Source organism: Sus scrofa, chromosome X (assembly GCF_054392235.1).
Source record: "Sus scrofa isolate SSC_HxYL_T2T_F1_AM1 chromosome X, Sscrofa_HxYL_maternal_Yorkshire_Landrace_v2.0, whole genome shotgun sequence".
In the NCBI taxonomy this organism is placed as follows: domain Eukaryota; kingdom Metazoa; phylum Chordata; class Mammalia; order Artiodactyla; family Suidae; genus Sus; species Sus scrofa.
The window spans coordinates 88,896,075-88,914,260 of NC_139401.1; the positions used below are offsets into that span (position 1 = coordinate 88,896,075).

Consider the following 18,186-nt stretch of genomic DNA (forward strand, 5'->3'; position numbering starts at 1 on the left):
AGTCATCCTTCCCAGTGACAGTGTGATCCTAAATGCAACTGTGCATGCTGAGATGAGGTGGCAGTACTTGGGTATGACATGGTTATCCAGATAATCCAGTTAATGTGTAACTTTATCACATTATCTTATGAAATGAAATTGCAGATTATAAGTTACCTTACACAATTCAGAAGCCATTACCCCTTAGCTCTAGGTTTAGTGACCTACTAGCAAATTCCTAATTATTGTACCTCAATGTTTATTGTAACTTCTCACGAAAATAACCTTATCTGCCCTGGGTGAACATGTACTCACCTTTTACAACTTGCCTGACCATCTTCCCTCAAATAAAATCAGATGGTCTATCCTTCAAATTCCCATACCTCCCCACATCTACTTCTGTCATCTGATTACATCTCTTAATAAGTCTGCTTTTGGTCCCTCACCCCTACCCAGGGAGCAGACTCTTTGATGTCAGGGGTATGTATGTCTTGGTTTATGTCTCTATTCCCAGTTTCTGGAACCTATGCAAACTCAGTAAATATTGAATGGGAATATTCTCATAAGAAAAGGACACCATATGCAAAAGAGAGGCTATATCTTTTTGCAGTACTATTTTGTGAAGCAACTGAAAACTTGACTCATCCATGTGTGTGCAGAGAATATGGCAGTCAATTAAATTTTATATTTTTAAAAAAGCTTATGCTTTAGTGCCTAAATGGTGACCTGTTCTCAGTCATAGATTCACAAGGGCAAGACCTTTGAGATCACCCAGCCTGGTGGGTGATCCGAGCATTTCTCAGGGGGTTCCCTGGTGGGTCAGTGGGTTAAAGATCTGGACTTGTCACTGCTGTGGCCCAGGTCACTGGTGCAGAGCGGGTTTGTTCCCTGTCCTAGGAATTTCTGCATGCCATAGGCATGGCCAAAAAGAAAAAGACTAAGCACTTCTTATACATAAGAAATTGCATGTGGAACAGGAATAGATAAAGCAGACAAATGTGCAAGTGTCCTTATTCTCAGGGAAGACAGGATCTCAGTGAGCCTTCCTCTTTACACATAGCCTCTTCAGCCACCAAAGCCCTGAATACAACTTAAGGAACTCTGTGGACCCTCAGAATACAGTTTGAAAATAATAACCTAATTTGCCTAAGGTAGAAATCCTTTCCTGAATATCTCAGAAAGTTAGCAGCCCAACTCAGCATCGTCTGAATAAGGTGACAAGAGATGACTACTTTCAGAAAAGCAGTATTTCTTTCATTAGGGTATTTTTAAAGAAAGTTCTCCCTAAATTAATGATAAGATAAAATATAATGGCAGCAAGCATTACCTGAGTGCTTATTATATACCAGGCAGTTTATTTTACCTGGATTCTGATTTCATTCTTCCAACAACCCCGAGGATAGGTGCTATATTATTCCCATTTTGCAGATTAAGAACCTGCGGTCAAGTAATAACTTAACTGCATTCACACAGCTTTTGAGGGTAAGGGTTATTTCTGAAACTTTTGCCCACATTTCCTCTTTTTGTTATAATCTGATATTGGGAGCAAGTTGTGCTCCCTTGAATATAGTTCTACCCTGTATTCTGAAAGATACTCTCTATTTTAGGTTCTAGCCTGTTTCTGACAATTATTTGCCAATTAGATAGTCTCAGACAAGTCATGATTTCTCCATGGTTCAATTTTCACAACTGCACGAAAGAAAAATGGTTTTAGCAATATCTTTCCCTGTTGTTAGATTAAGATGAAAGCGTATACAGGAAAAGTTCTGAAAGCTTTTTGGCTATAGAAATTTAAGGCCCTTTTGATATCTAAATCTATGAATGTCATTCAGTGATGAAGACATACGTCCATTTATTTACATGTCAATTAGTCATAGATCTTTTGCTTTTTTTTTGTTTTTCTATCCTTTGGGTATTTTACTATTGATGCACTATTATTACAGGTAGGCAAGGAATTGAATAAGATTCAGTGTGTTCATTTTGGTGAAGAGCACTTGGTAAAATATTTAGAAAGCTAGGTGTCTAAAAATAATAGGGTATTTTTTGTTTTGTGGAAGGAATTTTTCTTTATTTCATTTAGAGTTTATAGCTTCATTACCTACTTAAAGTATAGTTTCTATCTAGGCTTTTGGAAACATAATCTGCAAAAGTATTATTAAACTGGTTTTCTTACAGTGTCAAAAGTTACTCTTTGAAGTGGATCCAAAAGTGGTAAGGCAAAAACATTGTAAATCAACTATAATAAAACAAATTAAAAAAAACACCAAAAATGGTAAAGCAGGGGGGAGAAGATTGTACTTAAAGTATAGTTGATTTATGATGTTTCTCGTATACGGCAAAGTGATTCAATTATACATAGATAAAAATATCTATTCTTTTTAAGATTATTTTCCATCGTAGGTTATTACAAGATATTTAATATAGGTCCCTGTGCTATATAGTAGGTCCTTGTTTATTTGTTTTATACATAGTGGTGTATATCTGTTAATCTCAAATTTCCAATTTATCCCTCCCCCTTTTCCCTTTTGGTAGCCATAAATTTGTTTTCTGAATATCCTAAATATCTTATACTTAAATGTCTTTATTTTTAATTTTTTTATTAAAGTATAGTTGATATGCAATGTGCTATGCTTCAATAACTTTTTATTCTTTGCCCGGTGTAATACATGCTGATGTACCTTTCCCTATTGTTCTTTTTTTTGTTTTTTTGTAGTTTCACCTTTTTATTGATGACTTAGCATGATCACATTTTATCAGTTATTTATGCCATACAGCAAAACAGTGACACCTTTTACCTCAGTATACAGGATTACATTTCATTGTCCACAATGGTCCCCAGCTGCTGTGATTTTGCTCTTTTCATTTTGTGTCCTATTCTCTTTGTTGCTAGTCTGATAGTTGTCTTCTCTTAATGTCAGTGTTATCTCAGAACCACTTGATATACATAACTTCTTCATTTTGCAATCAAAAAACCTGAAACTCAAATATATCAGGGATTATTAGTAGCGAACAAGGAGTATAATCTCCAAAAAAAAAAAAAAAAAGATGTGGAGTTCCCATCTTGGCACAGTGGAAACGAATCTGCGAGGATTTGGGTTCGATCCCTGGCCTTGCTCAGTGGGTTAAGGGTGTGGCATTGCCATGAGCTGTGGTGTAGGTCGAAGACAAAGACGTGGCTCGGATCTGGATCTGTCATTGCTGTGGTATAGGCTGGCAGCAATAGCTCCGATTGGATCACGCCTGGGAACCTCCACATGCTTTGGGTGCGGCTCTAAAAAGACAAAAGACAAAAACAAAGGAGTATAATGTAGACTTCCTGATACTGAAATAGTTCCATTTTATAAAATCAGCAATTCTTAATAGACCATTACAGGGAGTTCCCATTGTAGCTCAGTGGAAACGAATCTGACTAGTATCTATGGGGACATTGGTTCCGCTCAGTGGGTTAAGGATCTGGCATTGCCATGACCTGTGGTGCAGATTGTCGACACGGCATTGTGTAGGCTGGCAGCTGCAGCTCTGATTATTGTTCTTATCTTTAAATGGTACATGAAGAAACTGGCTGTGCCAAATAGACTGATTATCCTGTTGGACATTAAGGAAACTATATTAAAGTATATTTATCAAAGTATTTTTAAAATTTATGGCACATTGCAGAGAAGTAGAAACTTATGTTTGCAGAAAAACCTGAGCATGAATGTTCATAGCAATTTTTTTCATAATAGACAAAAACTGGAAACAAATGTCTTCAAAGGGTGAATGGTTAAGTAACTGTAGTATATCCATACCATGGATGACAACTCAGCAACAAACAGGAACAAACTATTGATATGTGCAATTATTTGTGTGAATCTCCAGGGCATTATGCTGAGTGAAAAAAAACCCCATACCAAAAGGTTACTTCTGTATGATTCACCATTCTTTTCCTTTTTTTTTTTCTTGCCTTTTCTTGAGACGCTCCCGCGGCACATGGAGGTTCCCAGGCTAGGGGTCTAATTGGAGCTGTAGCCACCGGCCTACACCAGAGCCACAGCAACATGGGATCCAACTCCCGTCTGCGACCTACACCACAGCTCAGGGCAACGCTGGATTCTTAACCCACTGAGCAAGGCCAGGGATCGAACCCACAACCTCATGGTTCCTAGTTGGATTCGTTAACTACTTCACCACGACGGGAACTCCTGATTCACCATTCTTGAAAAGACAAATTTATAGAAATGGAGAATAGATTAATGATTGCCAGGGGTGGTGCTAGGATTGTGGGAGGGATTTGAGTGTGGTTATGAAGGGGCAACATGAAGGATCATTGTGGTGATGGAACTGTTCTGAATCTTGATTTTGATGATAGGATACATGAATCTACAGGTGATCAAATTTGCAAGGAACTCAAATAGACACACACACACACACACATAAGTGCATGTAAAACTAAGGTATTCTCAGTAGGATTGGTGGGTTTTCTCAATGTCAATATCCCAGTTGTGATGTTGTAATATAGTTTTGCCAAACGTTACCACTGGGTGAAAACAAAGGGTTTCTGCATTTTTCTTACAACTGCATGGATACTTACAATTATTTCAAAAATGAAAAAAACGAGACAGTGATGGGTTTCTTTACAAGATTTGTTAAGAAACAAGACAAAGTGGTAACTTGTATACCAAGGTGAATTTTGAATAAATGATGAATATAAGTGGTATTTTAATACCACACAAATGCGGTATGTGTGGTGTGACAGGAAAATATCTGTGACTTTTTCTGTTAGTCACAGTGACCAAGTTGTAGGTAAGTGCTGGTTACTTCACTGTGGTCTGCTGCCTATATTCATAATTGAAAGAGATGCAATTATGAATTGAAAATAAAGATGTCATTTTTCATCTTCCAAGTTTACATTCTCCCTGAATTGGGACCCAGGGTTAAGAACCCCTTGGGTTACTTTCTATCTGTTTATATTTCATTATCTGAAATATCTCTAGGGCCTCTGTCAAATAAAAGATAAACATAATGCTTAAGCTTTCTTTTATCAAGTATAGTAAGTGGTGATAAGGGCTCATAAAAATGCTAGTAGCAACACTTTACAGTTTTAAAATTTTACTTGGTGTCCATTTACTCATATGAACATTGTTCACTATTATTGCTAAATACTACTTATAAAAGGTTAAGCATAGATAGGTTTTTAGGTGTGAAATAGACCACATGTTTATTGTGTTTGATATGAAAAACATGTCAGACTGATTGCTTAATGTGCAGGTTGACTCATTTGAATATCATTAAATATTTTATTTTATTTTATTTATTTGTGTCTTTTTGCCATTTCTTGGGCTGCTTCCGCAGCATATGGAGGTTCCCAGGCTAGGGGTCGAATCGGAGCTGTAGCCACCAGCCTACGCCAGAGCCACGGCAACGTGGGATCCTTAACCCACTGAGCAAGGCCAGGGATCAAACCTGCAATCTCATGGTTCCTAGTCGGATTCGTTAACCACTGAGCCACGACGGGAACTCCTCATTAAATATTTTAATTAGCTTTCTCTAACAAATCATTTTCGTTTAGCTGTTCATGCTTAATGTCTCCCAGAGTGTCTAGAGCAGATAAGGTTGTTTTATAAGAAATGTAGTTGAGTGTTTGTGGGTCAAAATTCTCCTTATTAAAATATCGTACTTTTGCTTCAGTCAGTGATAAAAATTAAAATTTATTGTGTATTTAATTTAGTAATTTGGTGTTACTACAAAGTATTGTCTTCCATACTTTAAATTAAATATGTGTTTCACAAGAGAAGAGATAACAGTACAGCCACAGAATTTAAATATATGTTAAGGATTTCCTTCTTCTAATAGTACTTGCGCTGAAAGAATGATTAAGTATTCATTCTGTGATGGTCTTAGACTCTGTGATTTGGGGGTCACATATTTAATCTGGTTTTTAATATGTAGAATCGTCAATAAGTAAATAATAAATGTTTTCTCATAGAAAACCTTATACTTAAAACATTTTAGTTAATCATACTTAAATAGGAGTTCCCGTCGTGGCGCAGTGGTTAACGAATCCGACTAGGAACCATGAGGTTGCGGGTTCGGTCCCTGCCCTTGCTCAGTGGGTTAACGATCCGGCGTTGCCGTGAGCTGTGGTGTAGGTTGCAGACGCGGCTCGGATCCTGCGTTGCTGTGGCTCTGGCGTAGGCTGGTGGCTACGGCTCCGATTCGACCCCTAGCCTGGGAGCCTCCATATGCCGCGGGAGCGGCCCAAGAAATAGCAAAAAAGACAAAAAAAAAAAAAATCATACTTAAATAACCTTAGTCAGATCCTTTTGAGACAAATGGTATGTATAATCTAAAGAGTAATTATCCTCTTATATTACACCTCTTGATCCCCTTTACCTATTTTGCCTGTCTTCCTACCCACCCTCTCCTGACAACCATCAGTTTGCTCTCTGTTATCTATGAGTATGTTTTTGTTTTGCTTTTCAGATTCCACACACCAGTGAAATCATACAGTATTTGTCTTTCTTTTCTGACTTATTTCACTTAATATAGTACCCTCTAGGACCAACTATGTTGTGGCTGTGGCAAGAGTTCATTCTTTTTTTTAGTGCCTGTGTTATATTCTTGTGTGTGTGTATGGTGTACATCTTCTTTATTCATCTATCAATAGACACTCAGGTTGCTTCTCTATCTTGGCTATTATAAATAGTGCTGCAATGAACATAGGGCTATATATATCTTTTAGAATTAGTGTTTTCATTTTCTTTGGATATATATATATCCAGGAGTGGAATTGCTGGATCATAGGGTAATTCTATTTCTAAATTTTTGAGGAAGCTCCATACTTTTTTCTGTAGTGGCTGCACCACCAATCGTGTACAATGGTTCCCTTATTTCCAAGTCTTCACCAACACACTGTTATTTTGTTTTTTTTTTTTTTTTTGCTAATAGCCATTCTGACAAGGATGAGGTGATAATCTTATTGTGGTTTTGATTTGCATTTTCCTGGTGATTAGTGATGTTGAGCATCTTTTAATGTGCTTTTTGGTCATCTGTATATCTTCTTTGTGAAAATGTTCAAATCCTCTGCTAATTTTTAATTGGGTTCTTTGGTTTTTTGATATAAGTTGGTATGAGTTCTTTATATGTTTTGGATATTAACCTCTTAGCAGACATATCATTTGCAGATATCTTCTCACATTCAGTAGGTTGCTGTTTCATTTTGTTGATGCAAAAATTTTGATTGAGTCCCATTTGTTTATTTTGGCTCTTATTTCCCTTGCCTGAGGAGACAGGTTCCCCCAAATATTGCTAATACCTGTGTCAAAGTCTGTACTGTCTATGTTTTCTTCTAGAAGTTTTATGGTTTTTGGTCTCACATTTAGGTCTTTTTGTTCAGCATTATGAATATGTCTTGCTACTCCCTTCTGGCCTATAAAGTTTCTATATAAAAAAAAATCTGCTGATAACCTTATCTGATTTCCTTAGTCATAATCTGCTTTTCTCTTTCTGCTCTTAAGAATCTCTCTTCATTCTTTAAACATTTTAATTTTAGTACATCTTGATGCATTTCTCTTTGGGTTCATATTATTTGGATCTCTCTGGGCTTCCTAGACCTGGATATCTGTTTCTTTTTACAGATTCAGGAAGTTTTCAGCCATTATTTCTTCAAATAATTGTTTTTTTTTTTTTTTTTTTTTTTTGGCCCCTTCTCTATTTTCCTTCTGGGACCATAATGCAGATGTTATTCTGCTTAGTGGTAGGATATGTTCTCATTTCGCATATTATTTTCACCCTCTGAAAAGGACTATATATTTTTTTTTGTCTTTTTTATCTTTGTTGTTGTTGTTGTTGTTGTTGTTGTTGCTATTTCTTGGGCCGCTCCCGCGGCATATGGAGGTTCCCAGGCTAGGGGTCCAATCGGAGCTGTAGCCACCGGCCTACGCCAGAGCCACAGCAACGCGGGATCCGAGCCGCGTCTGCAACCTACACCACAGCTCATGGCAACGCCGGATCGTTAACCCACTGAGCAAGGGCAGGGACCGAACCCGCAATCTCATGGTTCCTAGTCGGATTCGTTAACCACTGCGCCAAGACGGGAACTCCAGGACTATATTTTAAACCATGTCCTGCAGTGGGAAGTGACAGTATATGAATTTACTCACAGTACTAATGTTTTGTGTAGGTTTTTAATCTTACAAACCCTGAGTTGATAATATATAGTATATTTTACACTATAATTTTCATGCAATTAAATGAATTTTCATTGTAAGTTGTATATAAAATTATTTGAAATATTGTTATATTTATTTTGAAGTAACTTACATTTTGGGGATAAATTAATTATGTAACTATAATAACTTTCCCTTATGAGATGTTTTTCTTATATAATTAGAGAGAAGCCCTCTAAAGGTGCAGTAATATATTCAGCTTTGTATAGACAACCAAATACATCACCCTTAAAATAAATAGGTAGATCCACTTGGCGCAGGCACTTGTTGCTTGTTTCCTTTTTCTACTGGAACTCAAGGAACTGATGATGAGGAAAATGGTTTTTCAATTTTTTTATGCTTTTTTTTTTAAAAATTTTTAAAAAAATTTTCCCACTGTATAGCAAGGGGATCAAGTTATCCTTACATGTATACATTACAATTACATTTTTTCCCCACCCTTTGTTCTGTTGCAACATGAGTATCTAGACAAAGTTCTCAATGCTACTTAGCAGGATCTCCTTGTAAATCTATTCTAAGTTGTGTCTGATAAGCCCAAGCTCCCGATCCCTCCCACTCCCTCCCCTTCCCATCAGGCAGCCACAAGTCTCTTCTCCAAGTCCATGATTTTCTTTTCTGAGGAGATGTTCATTTGTGCTGGATATTAGATTCCAGTTATAAGTGATATCATATGGTATTTGTCTTTGTCTTTCTGGCTCATTTCACTCAGTATGAGATTCAACTCATAGGTGCCTCTCAAAAACAACACTGTGGACCTTTGTAGATATAATTCTAAATTTGTTAATCTATAACATTGCTTTTTCAGAGAATTGCAATGAAAGATAAAAAATTCACTTGATTATAGTAGCCAAAGAAACCTGACTACATTAGGGTTTATAAATCATGGTCAATAACAGTAATGCTATTACTGTTTTCACAACAATATTTTTTTTCCTATTTGAAGATGATACTACTGATAGTAATTGCTATTTGTGTGCACACTGTAGTTGAAAAGACCTGTGTACAATCAATAGTGTTTCCCTGCTGTCTGCAGCAAGATACCTTTACAGTTGAGAACTATGTAGCCTCTTCCTCAAGTTATAAGCAAATCTGTATTTACATTAAAGAATGACAGGTCAATTTAAAGACCAAGTCAATTTAAAATCAGAAGTGGTATCTCCACTGCAAATTAAAATTGTTCTTTTTAATAATATTGTGTGTCTGGTTCTGATACTAACTTCTTTTTTTTTTTTTAATCAGAGAAGCGTGATTATGATTATTAAACTGGTCCAAAGCTTCTTTTGATTCTTTGTGTACTGTGTTAGAATAATACAAACATTGTCACACTGACGAGTATCTCCATCCTAATGATTTTCAAATTAAGGAATAGTTTCAAATTAGGAAAGCTTTTTGTTCACCTATCTTTGGAATAGCATGATGTATGCTAATTGCTAACTTTGTCTGCATTATTTTTTAAAGATCAAATGGGCACACTGGTAATTTTCATTAATCTCATACAGAGCAGCTAATTAAAATTTCCATTATTATCCATCCATTATCTAGTTGTTTCCTTTGTTCAATATCAGGACATGATGTTAATAATAAGCTATTCTTATATTACAGCCCTATTAAATATAGTGAGAATTAGTTTAATTTATTGCACCATTTTTTATGTGATTTCTTTAATATTGTGTTGTACCATATTGATTATGATGAAGATACTTTGATATTGTGTACTAGAGATTTCAGAATTAAATACTTTTTACTTTAATTTTTACTCAATATTGAGAAAAGTGATATAGAAAAAGAAGTAACCCAAGGATCAGAATGTTAGTGATTTATTCTCTTACTAATTACATGAACTTGGGAAATCAACTTGATTCTCAACTTATGTAGTGAGGGTATCGGAAGAGCTTGTCTTTAAGGACCAGTACAGCCTTTCCATGTTATAGTGTTTCATAATTTTCAAATATGAACTAATGTTAAAATCCCCAAGTCTTTCTAAGCTTGCTAGAAGGCATTTGTTCTATAAAGTTATATATTTTCTGTCTTGCTCCATATTAGATTCTTTACTTCCATCTGTTATTACCCAGAGTGTCCTCTATTATAAAATTTAAATCTATTTCTAAGATTTGGGGGAGGGGTCAGACCCAAGGTGATGGGCTGGCCCCATTGTTTCCTAAAGAATATCTCACCAACAACCATGTAGAAGAATAGAACTAACATTTTCTGAACACCTTACTCTGAGACACCACACAAGAAATACCTGTTATCTAAATGCCAATTATCTTAATCTTTATAACAAATATGAGGTGGAGGTGTTTATTACTCCAATACCACAGATGAGCAAAAAAATTTATAGAGATCAGTTCAGTTGCCTTCTCAAAGATTACCTGGAAGGTAAGTGATGGGGACATGATTCATTCCCAGTGGCAATTTGAGCATCCCTAGTATACCATATACTGTCTAAATTTAACTGTTCTATAGTAATATCACTGAATATATTGTAATGAATTGTCTCAGAACGGTAATATTCTGAAGCAAAACTCAAGTGAATTTGGAAGCTTCAATATTTTGAAACTCATCAATCCCTCACTCATTTGGTTATTGACCATCCATATATCCATTATGTAGTCAAGAAATATGTATTGAGTTCTTATTATGTTCAAAGCCCTGTGTTAAGATCTAGAACGAGTGAACAAGATAGGCAGGCTTCCTGGAGCTTATGTTTTAATGAGAAGGACAGTAAACAAGTAAAGTGCTCAATAAGATAAACTTATATAAAGCTATTTTAAGATAAATGAGATTTAAAATGATGTTGTTATGATAAGTACAGTGTGCAGGGGGAAGACTCTTGGGCTGAGACTTAAAGATGAGATCCAGTAATGAAGAGATCAGAGGCAGAGAAAACAGTCAATGCAAAGGTCATTCTACAGGAATAAGCTCTCTATATAAATCTTCAGGGAAGGATTGGTAGGGCCTTGTCATTCATTAATTAATAAAATTCATTTATGGATCATATGAAAGTGGAATGTGACAGCAGATCTGAAACATTTTATACAATAAATGTTTACTGGCTCTTATGAATTGTAGCCTTAAGAGATGGGCAAATAAATTACAGAAATGTGGAAATGATTTCAGTGATGGTTTTACTTACTGAACCATCTATCGTGGTGACTCATTTAGTAGACTTACTTGGTATCTACTGTATATCCCACCAAAGCAAGAAAAATCAAGTCAGTGGCCATTACACAAAACATGGGAGCAAAATGTATGAAATTGTATTCCTTGTTCTAAAATTGTTATGGACAGATTCAATAACAGCACACTTTTGTTGAGGCTCACTAAACTCAGTCACTGTGTTAGATACTTGGCATACATGGAGCTCCCATTCTAGAAGACAGACAAATAATGCCCTCTGTTTCAGTGTCCTAAGTGCTGTAATAGTGATAGTGCCACAGTGGCATAAGGGAATGGAGTTCCTATACATGAGACTTTATCATTTAAAGACTTTAAACATTTACTATTTAATGGAATTTAAAAAATTCAGATATTACACATGATTGACAATTTCTATATCAGAAGGCATTCTCAATAAAAAGCCAAATAGTATGAAACCCTAGGGAATCTATTTCTCATTATTAACATATTGTTCTTTTTTAAATTCTATATTCTCTGATGATGACTTCTATGAAATTGGAGAAAAAATTCACTTCTAGCTTAGATACTTAGCATAAACTGAGAGTAATTCATATGAACTTACAAAATGGGACTCAAGCTAGAATTTTAATTCAGGCAGATACATTTGTAATATAGGAAAGGGGCAGTTATGATTATGTATGTCTAGAATGTGAAACTATGAGTTATTAGTAAAATGAGTATGTTGATGATGTTTTTCTCCCAGTCTTTTCTCCAAACTACTTACATAGTTAAGGCAAGGTGATGAAGCTAAGGAGTTGTGATGAGATAATGAGTTCTAGAAATAACCCCATGTACATTGGAAATTAAACTAAAAACTTGTCACTATCAGATAAACACATTTAATGACTTTTTAAGATTAATCTATAGTTTGGGAGTAACACACTTTGGAAGGAATAGTTGGGAATTGGTGATTACTTTGACTAATGTGTTAACTAACCTGCTGATTGGAGACTATTGTTTTAATAACTATTTTCACTTTGTTTTTGAAATAGGCTGATATACTGACATATTTCAATAGAGCTGAGTTATGTGTAATGTTTTGCATTAAATTTTGTTCATTGTGTTTTGTAGAATAGAATGTAAATATCTTAACTAGGAAAATTAATAAGATAATTTCTGAATGTTCATCTTGTGGGTTAAGGAGGACCAGCTAATGTTAATCCTAATACATGGATATTGTAAATTTAAGAATTCCTGTCAGTGATACTTTATGCCACTCGAGTCCATATTCTGTTCAGGTTATGAAAACCATCAGTGTAATTTTCTTTTAAATGAGGCTGAAGAGAGTATTGAGATATACACAACACGATTTTACCATGTCAGTTCTATAACCAAGAGTTTTTAAGCACTGGGCCCTCTGCACACATTTTTATCTAGTAAAATATTTGCATATTCTATGCATTATTTTATTTAAATGTTTTTTGAAAAACCTGTTGTTTATCTAAAATATTATCTTTTTTCATAGGGAGGGCTGAAAAACAGCAAACATGAGTGCACCCTGTCTTCACAAGAGTATGTTCATGAATTACGATCTGGTATTTCAGATGAGAAACTTCTTAACTGCCTAGAATCTCTGAGGGTTTCTTTAACCAGCAATCCTGTAAGGTAAGTGCTTTTTACTGTTTTGGTATAATTTATACAGTTCGTACTGTATATAAGTGTCGGGAATATAACCAGTTACATCATTGTAACCTCAAGATTTCTTGACCAGAAGTGTGATATTCGCTAATAAGAAAACAATGTCTAATTATGAGGTTGTGAACATTAAAAAATAGAATCAATCTGATCTCTAATAATGTGCAATTTTAAGAATACAAATATTACTCCAATGGCTAAGTACTCTTTCATTATATAAAATATGGATCTACAAGTTAAATATCCATGTTTATATGAAAATCTGTACTCGGATAACAATTATATGTTTATTTGTAGAACATATTGTGTTTGCCCTATGATGCTACTTTTTAACTTGAAAAGTAAATATAATTTTACATCGTATAAGTTTCAGATATATATTATCCACACATTTCTGTAATTTGGAATAGCAGAAATTATTTTAACCAATAAAAAGAAATAGGAAAATATAAATCCTCAAAAATTTATACATGTAAGTTATGAAGGAACAAAAGATTTTTAAGGAGGAGTTCTTGTCAATGGTGGATTCTAATAACTGACATTCTTTTATTAAGAACAAGGCTTTAAATGAATTATACCTAAAATAAAATGTTTTTTATAAGGAAAAATAGATTTTCAATGTAATTTAAAAATATTATGGGATCTATTTACACAATTACTAAAATCTTGAGTTCAGAAATTACTGGATAAAAGCATGTAGAAACTGTATTTTGATTTTATTCTTGTTTTTCCTTATATATGATGGGGCTCACATCTTGTTCTTCCTGACTTATCCACAGGGCCTTGAAAATAACTTAGAGCTTAGTTGTTCCATTTGAATTTATATATAAATTGAAGTACACTATACTATTTATTTTTACCTGTAATGCATTTGGCAGAATGGGGAAAGTGTAATTCTCCAAAAAAAAAAAAAAAAAATTTAAAGCGTAATGGTAGGATATGACTTGTGTTTGAATATGATAATTTTTCAGAGGTGGCCGTTTTGCCATTTTTATCAGCACGCTTCTGGTTTTAATGATTTGATCAAGGGTGTGAGTTCTTTGACGACAATAAACATGTTGCCCTCAGTTGTACCTGCCAGCTGCCCTGCGCCGCTGCCACACGCAACCTATAGTGAACTTCTTGGTCTGGAAATTTCTGTTGAACGGTTAATGGAAGAGTGAATAAATGAATCTTTGAGAAGGGAGTACAGAAGTCATGACATTTAGGAATGAAGCGTTGTGGAAGAGGGTAGTAAAATTTATTTTTATAAAGATAGCGGGAAAGGTTTGAAGTTACAAGTGGATCTTTAAAAATGTAGCAGAGTAACTGCCAGACTTCTCAGAAGAATTCTGAGGCCAGGTTCTGATTGGCTAGAATCAGCTGCATCCTGGCAGCTGATTGGCTCTATTGTTGTGCGGGGCTACTTGTGTGGTCACAGACCCAGCTTTCGCGGCAGCCCAAGCTATAACTCCAAGCCATCTGCGGAACTTCCTGATCAGAGTCAAAACCCCACCTCCTCGTCTGCTGGAGCTGTCCTTAAAATGAGTAAGAGTGGATTTGGGAGCTTTGGCAGCATCTCTGCCTCTTGTGGAGCCAGAGGAAGCAACGACCCACCGCCTCAGGGCAGGGTAGCTCTTCAATTTAGGGTCCAAATCCAAGGTATTATATACCTTGTTGTGTGAACCAGATGCTCACCTCCACTCTGGTTGATAATGTCTTCAAGATTAGGGGAATCGAGGTTCCCAGGTCTCTATTGTGGGGATGACCAGACAGGCAGAGAGGGCTGCAAACTACATTCATTCCAAGTTTGATGATATGACCGCAAAGCCTGTCGAGGTCCACAAGTGGGTCAGCAGAGATAAAGCAAAGCAGAGGATGGCTTTGCTTCCAGTGGGAATATATGCTAAAGTGTTCAATATCCTCAAATATTCTGAGGAAGTGAAGAGCATTGACGTGGTGAAAATCCGTGTTATAGAAGACATGAATGAGTTCACCACACATATTCTATAAATGGTCAATGCACACTTGATGCTGGATAAAGCCCACCAATTGGCCTCTAGGTAAAGTGCCCTTGTCACTCCATCAGAGATGGATGAGGCTCAGAAGGAGGTGTCCTCAATAGGAAGGCCAGAGCATCGATGCGCTCCAGAGGGAGCTTCGCAACCTGAGCATCAGAACCATCAAGCAAGCCATAGATTATCTGACTGTCGAGGGCCACATCTACCCCACTGTGGATGGCAAGCACTTTAAATTTGCTGATTGAAGCAGCAAAACATTATTTCATTTTCCGAAGACACTGCCTCCAGTTGTGGCTGAGTTTGACTCTGACTTTCAGGAAGTAGATTTTTTTTGAACAAAAGATCGCAACTGGCATCCTTTGGAACCTCAAGGCTGTAACAGCTGCTTTGAACTTTTCTGTTTTTCTAACTCTATTTGAAGCTCAGAGGGAGATGGATAAATTGACTGGCTTTTCTATAGGATTTACCAGCAAGCAAATTAAAACATTCCTGGATGGATGAATGGGGGTGGGGGGTGGTTTACAGAAAAATTTGAAAATTATTTAGTTGCATGGGAACTTATTTTTCTGAGACAACTGCTTATTAGATGCAGTCAAGAAGCAAGGTGTGATTTAAAAAATTCTGTTTTTACATTATATTTATGATCTGTAGTTTGAATTTAGTGTATTATAGTCATATTATCTCTTGTTAAATATAGTAATTAATTCAGATGTGCTAAAGAAAGCAATTTATGAATTCAAGTACCCAGTTCAAATGTTCATTGATTGATTTGCTCTTATTAGCATTGGTTTATGTTTTTTTTTTTTTTTGTCTTTTTGTTATTTCTTGGGCCGCTCCCGCGGCATATGGAGGTTCCCAGGCTAGGGGTCCAATCGGAGCTGTAGCCACCGGCCTACGTCAGAGCCACAGCAACGCAGGATCCGAGCCGCGTCTGCAACCTACACCACAGCTCATGGCAACGCTGGATCGTTAACCCACTGAGCAAGGGCAGGGACCGAACCCGCAACCTCATGGTTCCTAGTCGGATTCGTTAACCACTGCGCCACGACGGGAACTCCTGGTTTATGTTTTTTAAAAGATATGATTGTGCCATGTTAAATGGCAGTCAGCTTTGACTACTTTTTTCTTAAAATATGATTAATGATTATTTCCAATACAATATGATGATATTTGGATTAAAGTACAATTTCTTGTAGTTGCATTTTAACACCCATGTCAGACTTTATGTAAGTTTCATGTTCTTATGAATTATCTATAATACTAAATGCTCTGTTTTATGTATACAAAGGTGTTATTTTTATAAGTTAGACAAACAAAAAGTATTTATAGGAATATTATTAAGCCTAGCATGTTAACCACAATTTATTCAAACATTTTATTAAAATAGTTTTGCAAAATCTTTACTTACCTGGCTGATTTTTTCTAATTCATTTGAAAAGTATTTTGCTTTTGAATATTAATATTATTATCCAGAATAATTGTTCTATGATATTAATAACATATTGTAGTTGTAATAAATACATTCTAGTATAGGTTGTAATAATTATGTGAGGCTTTTAAATAACTGAATAAAGCAAGCACTCAATTGTATATATGCTGAAGATGTTATCTTTTAAATTAGTAGTTATGTTACATTAGTAGAAAAAATATATGTATTCATTCAGATAGGTAGAAGAGAAAAATATTACTTGTCTTAATCATGAAAAGGTGCAAAACCAGAAAAATCTTTTAAATGCACCATTGCTAGCAATCTATACTGTCAGAATGTGGCCTCTCTTTGCCAGTTCTTAGGAAAACTTATCACCAATTCTTAAGCCTCCTAAGGCAAAAACTTAACTTTTCTTCTTTTCAAAAGCAAAGAAATCATAAATGACACTTTTAAAAAGCACAAATGGTTAACATGCTACATACCTGTTTATTATTTATATTATCACACATCTTCCCAAATTCTCATCTTCATAAACATAAGAAATTCTGAACCACTACTTATTGAAAAGATTGCCTGCCCTGCGGAAAATCATACTTACAGATGAGGGGCATGTTTCTTCCTCAGAATCTCAGTGCACAAAGAAAGAGTCTAAGAGACATACTATTCTTTTGCAGTATCACTTATACAAAGGCAGGAACCCTGAGATTAGAATTTGATATGTATAGGTCACTTTCCTAATTGTCAGAATTGACTCAATTGGTGATTGGATGAGTAGCCACTTTTCCCCTCACTCTGGCAATATTCTTTCAGAACTAGGAAAATAGCAACCCTGCCCCCAAGAGCCCTTTTGGCTGCCTTTGCCTCCTTTGTGCCTGGGAACTGGTATGTTGCAATATGTATACCTGAATTTAAGGATAGGGACCACCCCCACTACCTCACCCATTCTTTGAGGGGAACTGTCCTTCGTCTTTGTTCCTTGGGGTACTTTTTAGCTTTGTTAATTACCCTAGCACCTCTTTCCCCTAATTCTTCTTGTGCTTTACTGGGATTCTGCTGCAGGTAATTGGACTGCAGTGGAAGAATAGTAAGTAGGTCTAGCTCCGATGTGAATGGAAATCAACAAATATTTTGAGGCAGAAAACAATTGCCTCATTGTCTTATATATGCATATTTCATGCATGTTAGGGGTAGCAGATATTTAAAATTCATTTTTACCTACCTGGCATGTAGACTTCTTTTTCAATTTTATTTAGATGGTGAATAAACTTGGCCATTGCACAGAGTCCTGCCCTGTATGTGAGCCAGACCTTTTGAGTATAAGATTAGAAATCCTGGGGAAATACTGTTGAATATTTTGGTCAGGGATTTTTAAGTCCGAGGAGCCTGAAGAACATAATTGTTGATTTGAATCAGATTTTTCTATGGCTTATAAGCGTATAAAGTGTATGTATTTATATTGAACTTGATTCTAAATGAACTGAATAAATAAATTTGAAAATTTTTTCACGTCAGAGCTAATATTGTTGTCACAATTGTTAGTAATAGTTTTACCTACTAAATTTAGATTTGTGTCTTAAGTGTAATATGAGAAATATAAATTCTTTTATTTTTTACAATTTCTGATAACTTTTCATAATGACGAATCATAAAAGGTAACCACTGAGAATTATTTTCAGTCATTAAACCTTTAGTGAGCACTGATTATATGTATTTAAGTGTTAACTTTCATTTTAATAAGCTTAAATTTAATTGACTT

At 35.5% G+C, this 18,186-nt stretch overlaps 2 protein-coding genes across 14 annotated transcripts in view; both read left to right on the forward strand.

Annotated features, from left to right (window-relative positions):
- Window positions 1-18,186, forward strand: part of DIAPH2 (diaphanous related formin 2) — a 1,391,236-nt gene that overhangs the window by 199,795 nt on the left and 1,173,255 nt on the right. For all 13 annotated transcript variants that reach the window (XR_014834656.1, XR_014834653.1, XR_014834654.1 and 10 more), the window contains one exon: window positions 12,832-12,971. Coding sequence is in view for 9 of the 13 variants with exons in the window: in XM_085006645.1 (XP_084862771.1) it covers window positions 12,832-12,971 (140 nt within the window). In the remaining 4 variants the exon portion in view is untranslated. The remainder of the gene's footprint in view (window positions 1-12,831; window positions 12,972-18,186) is intronic.
- RPA4 (replication protein A4) lies at window positions 14,294-15,377 on the forward strand. Its single transcript, XM_085006651.1, is given in 4 exon segments — window positions 14,294-14,647; window positions 14,650-14,719; window positions 14,722-15,088; window positions 15,090-15,377. Coding segments are annotated over 4 exon segments (717 nt in total). The 5' UTR covers window positions 14,294-14,524; the 3' UTR covers window positions 15,247-15,377.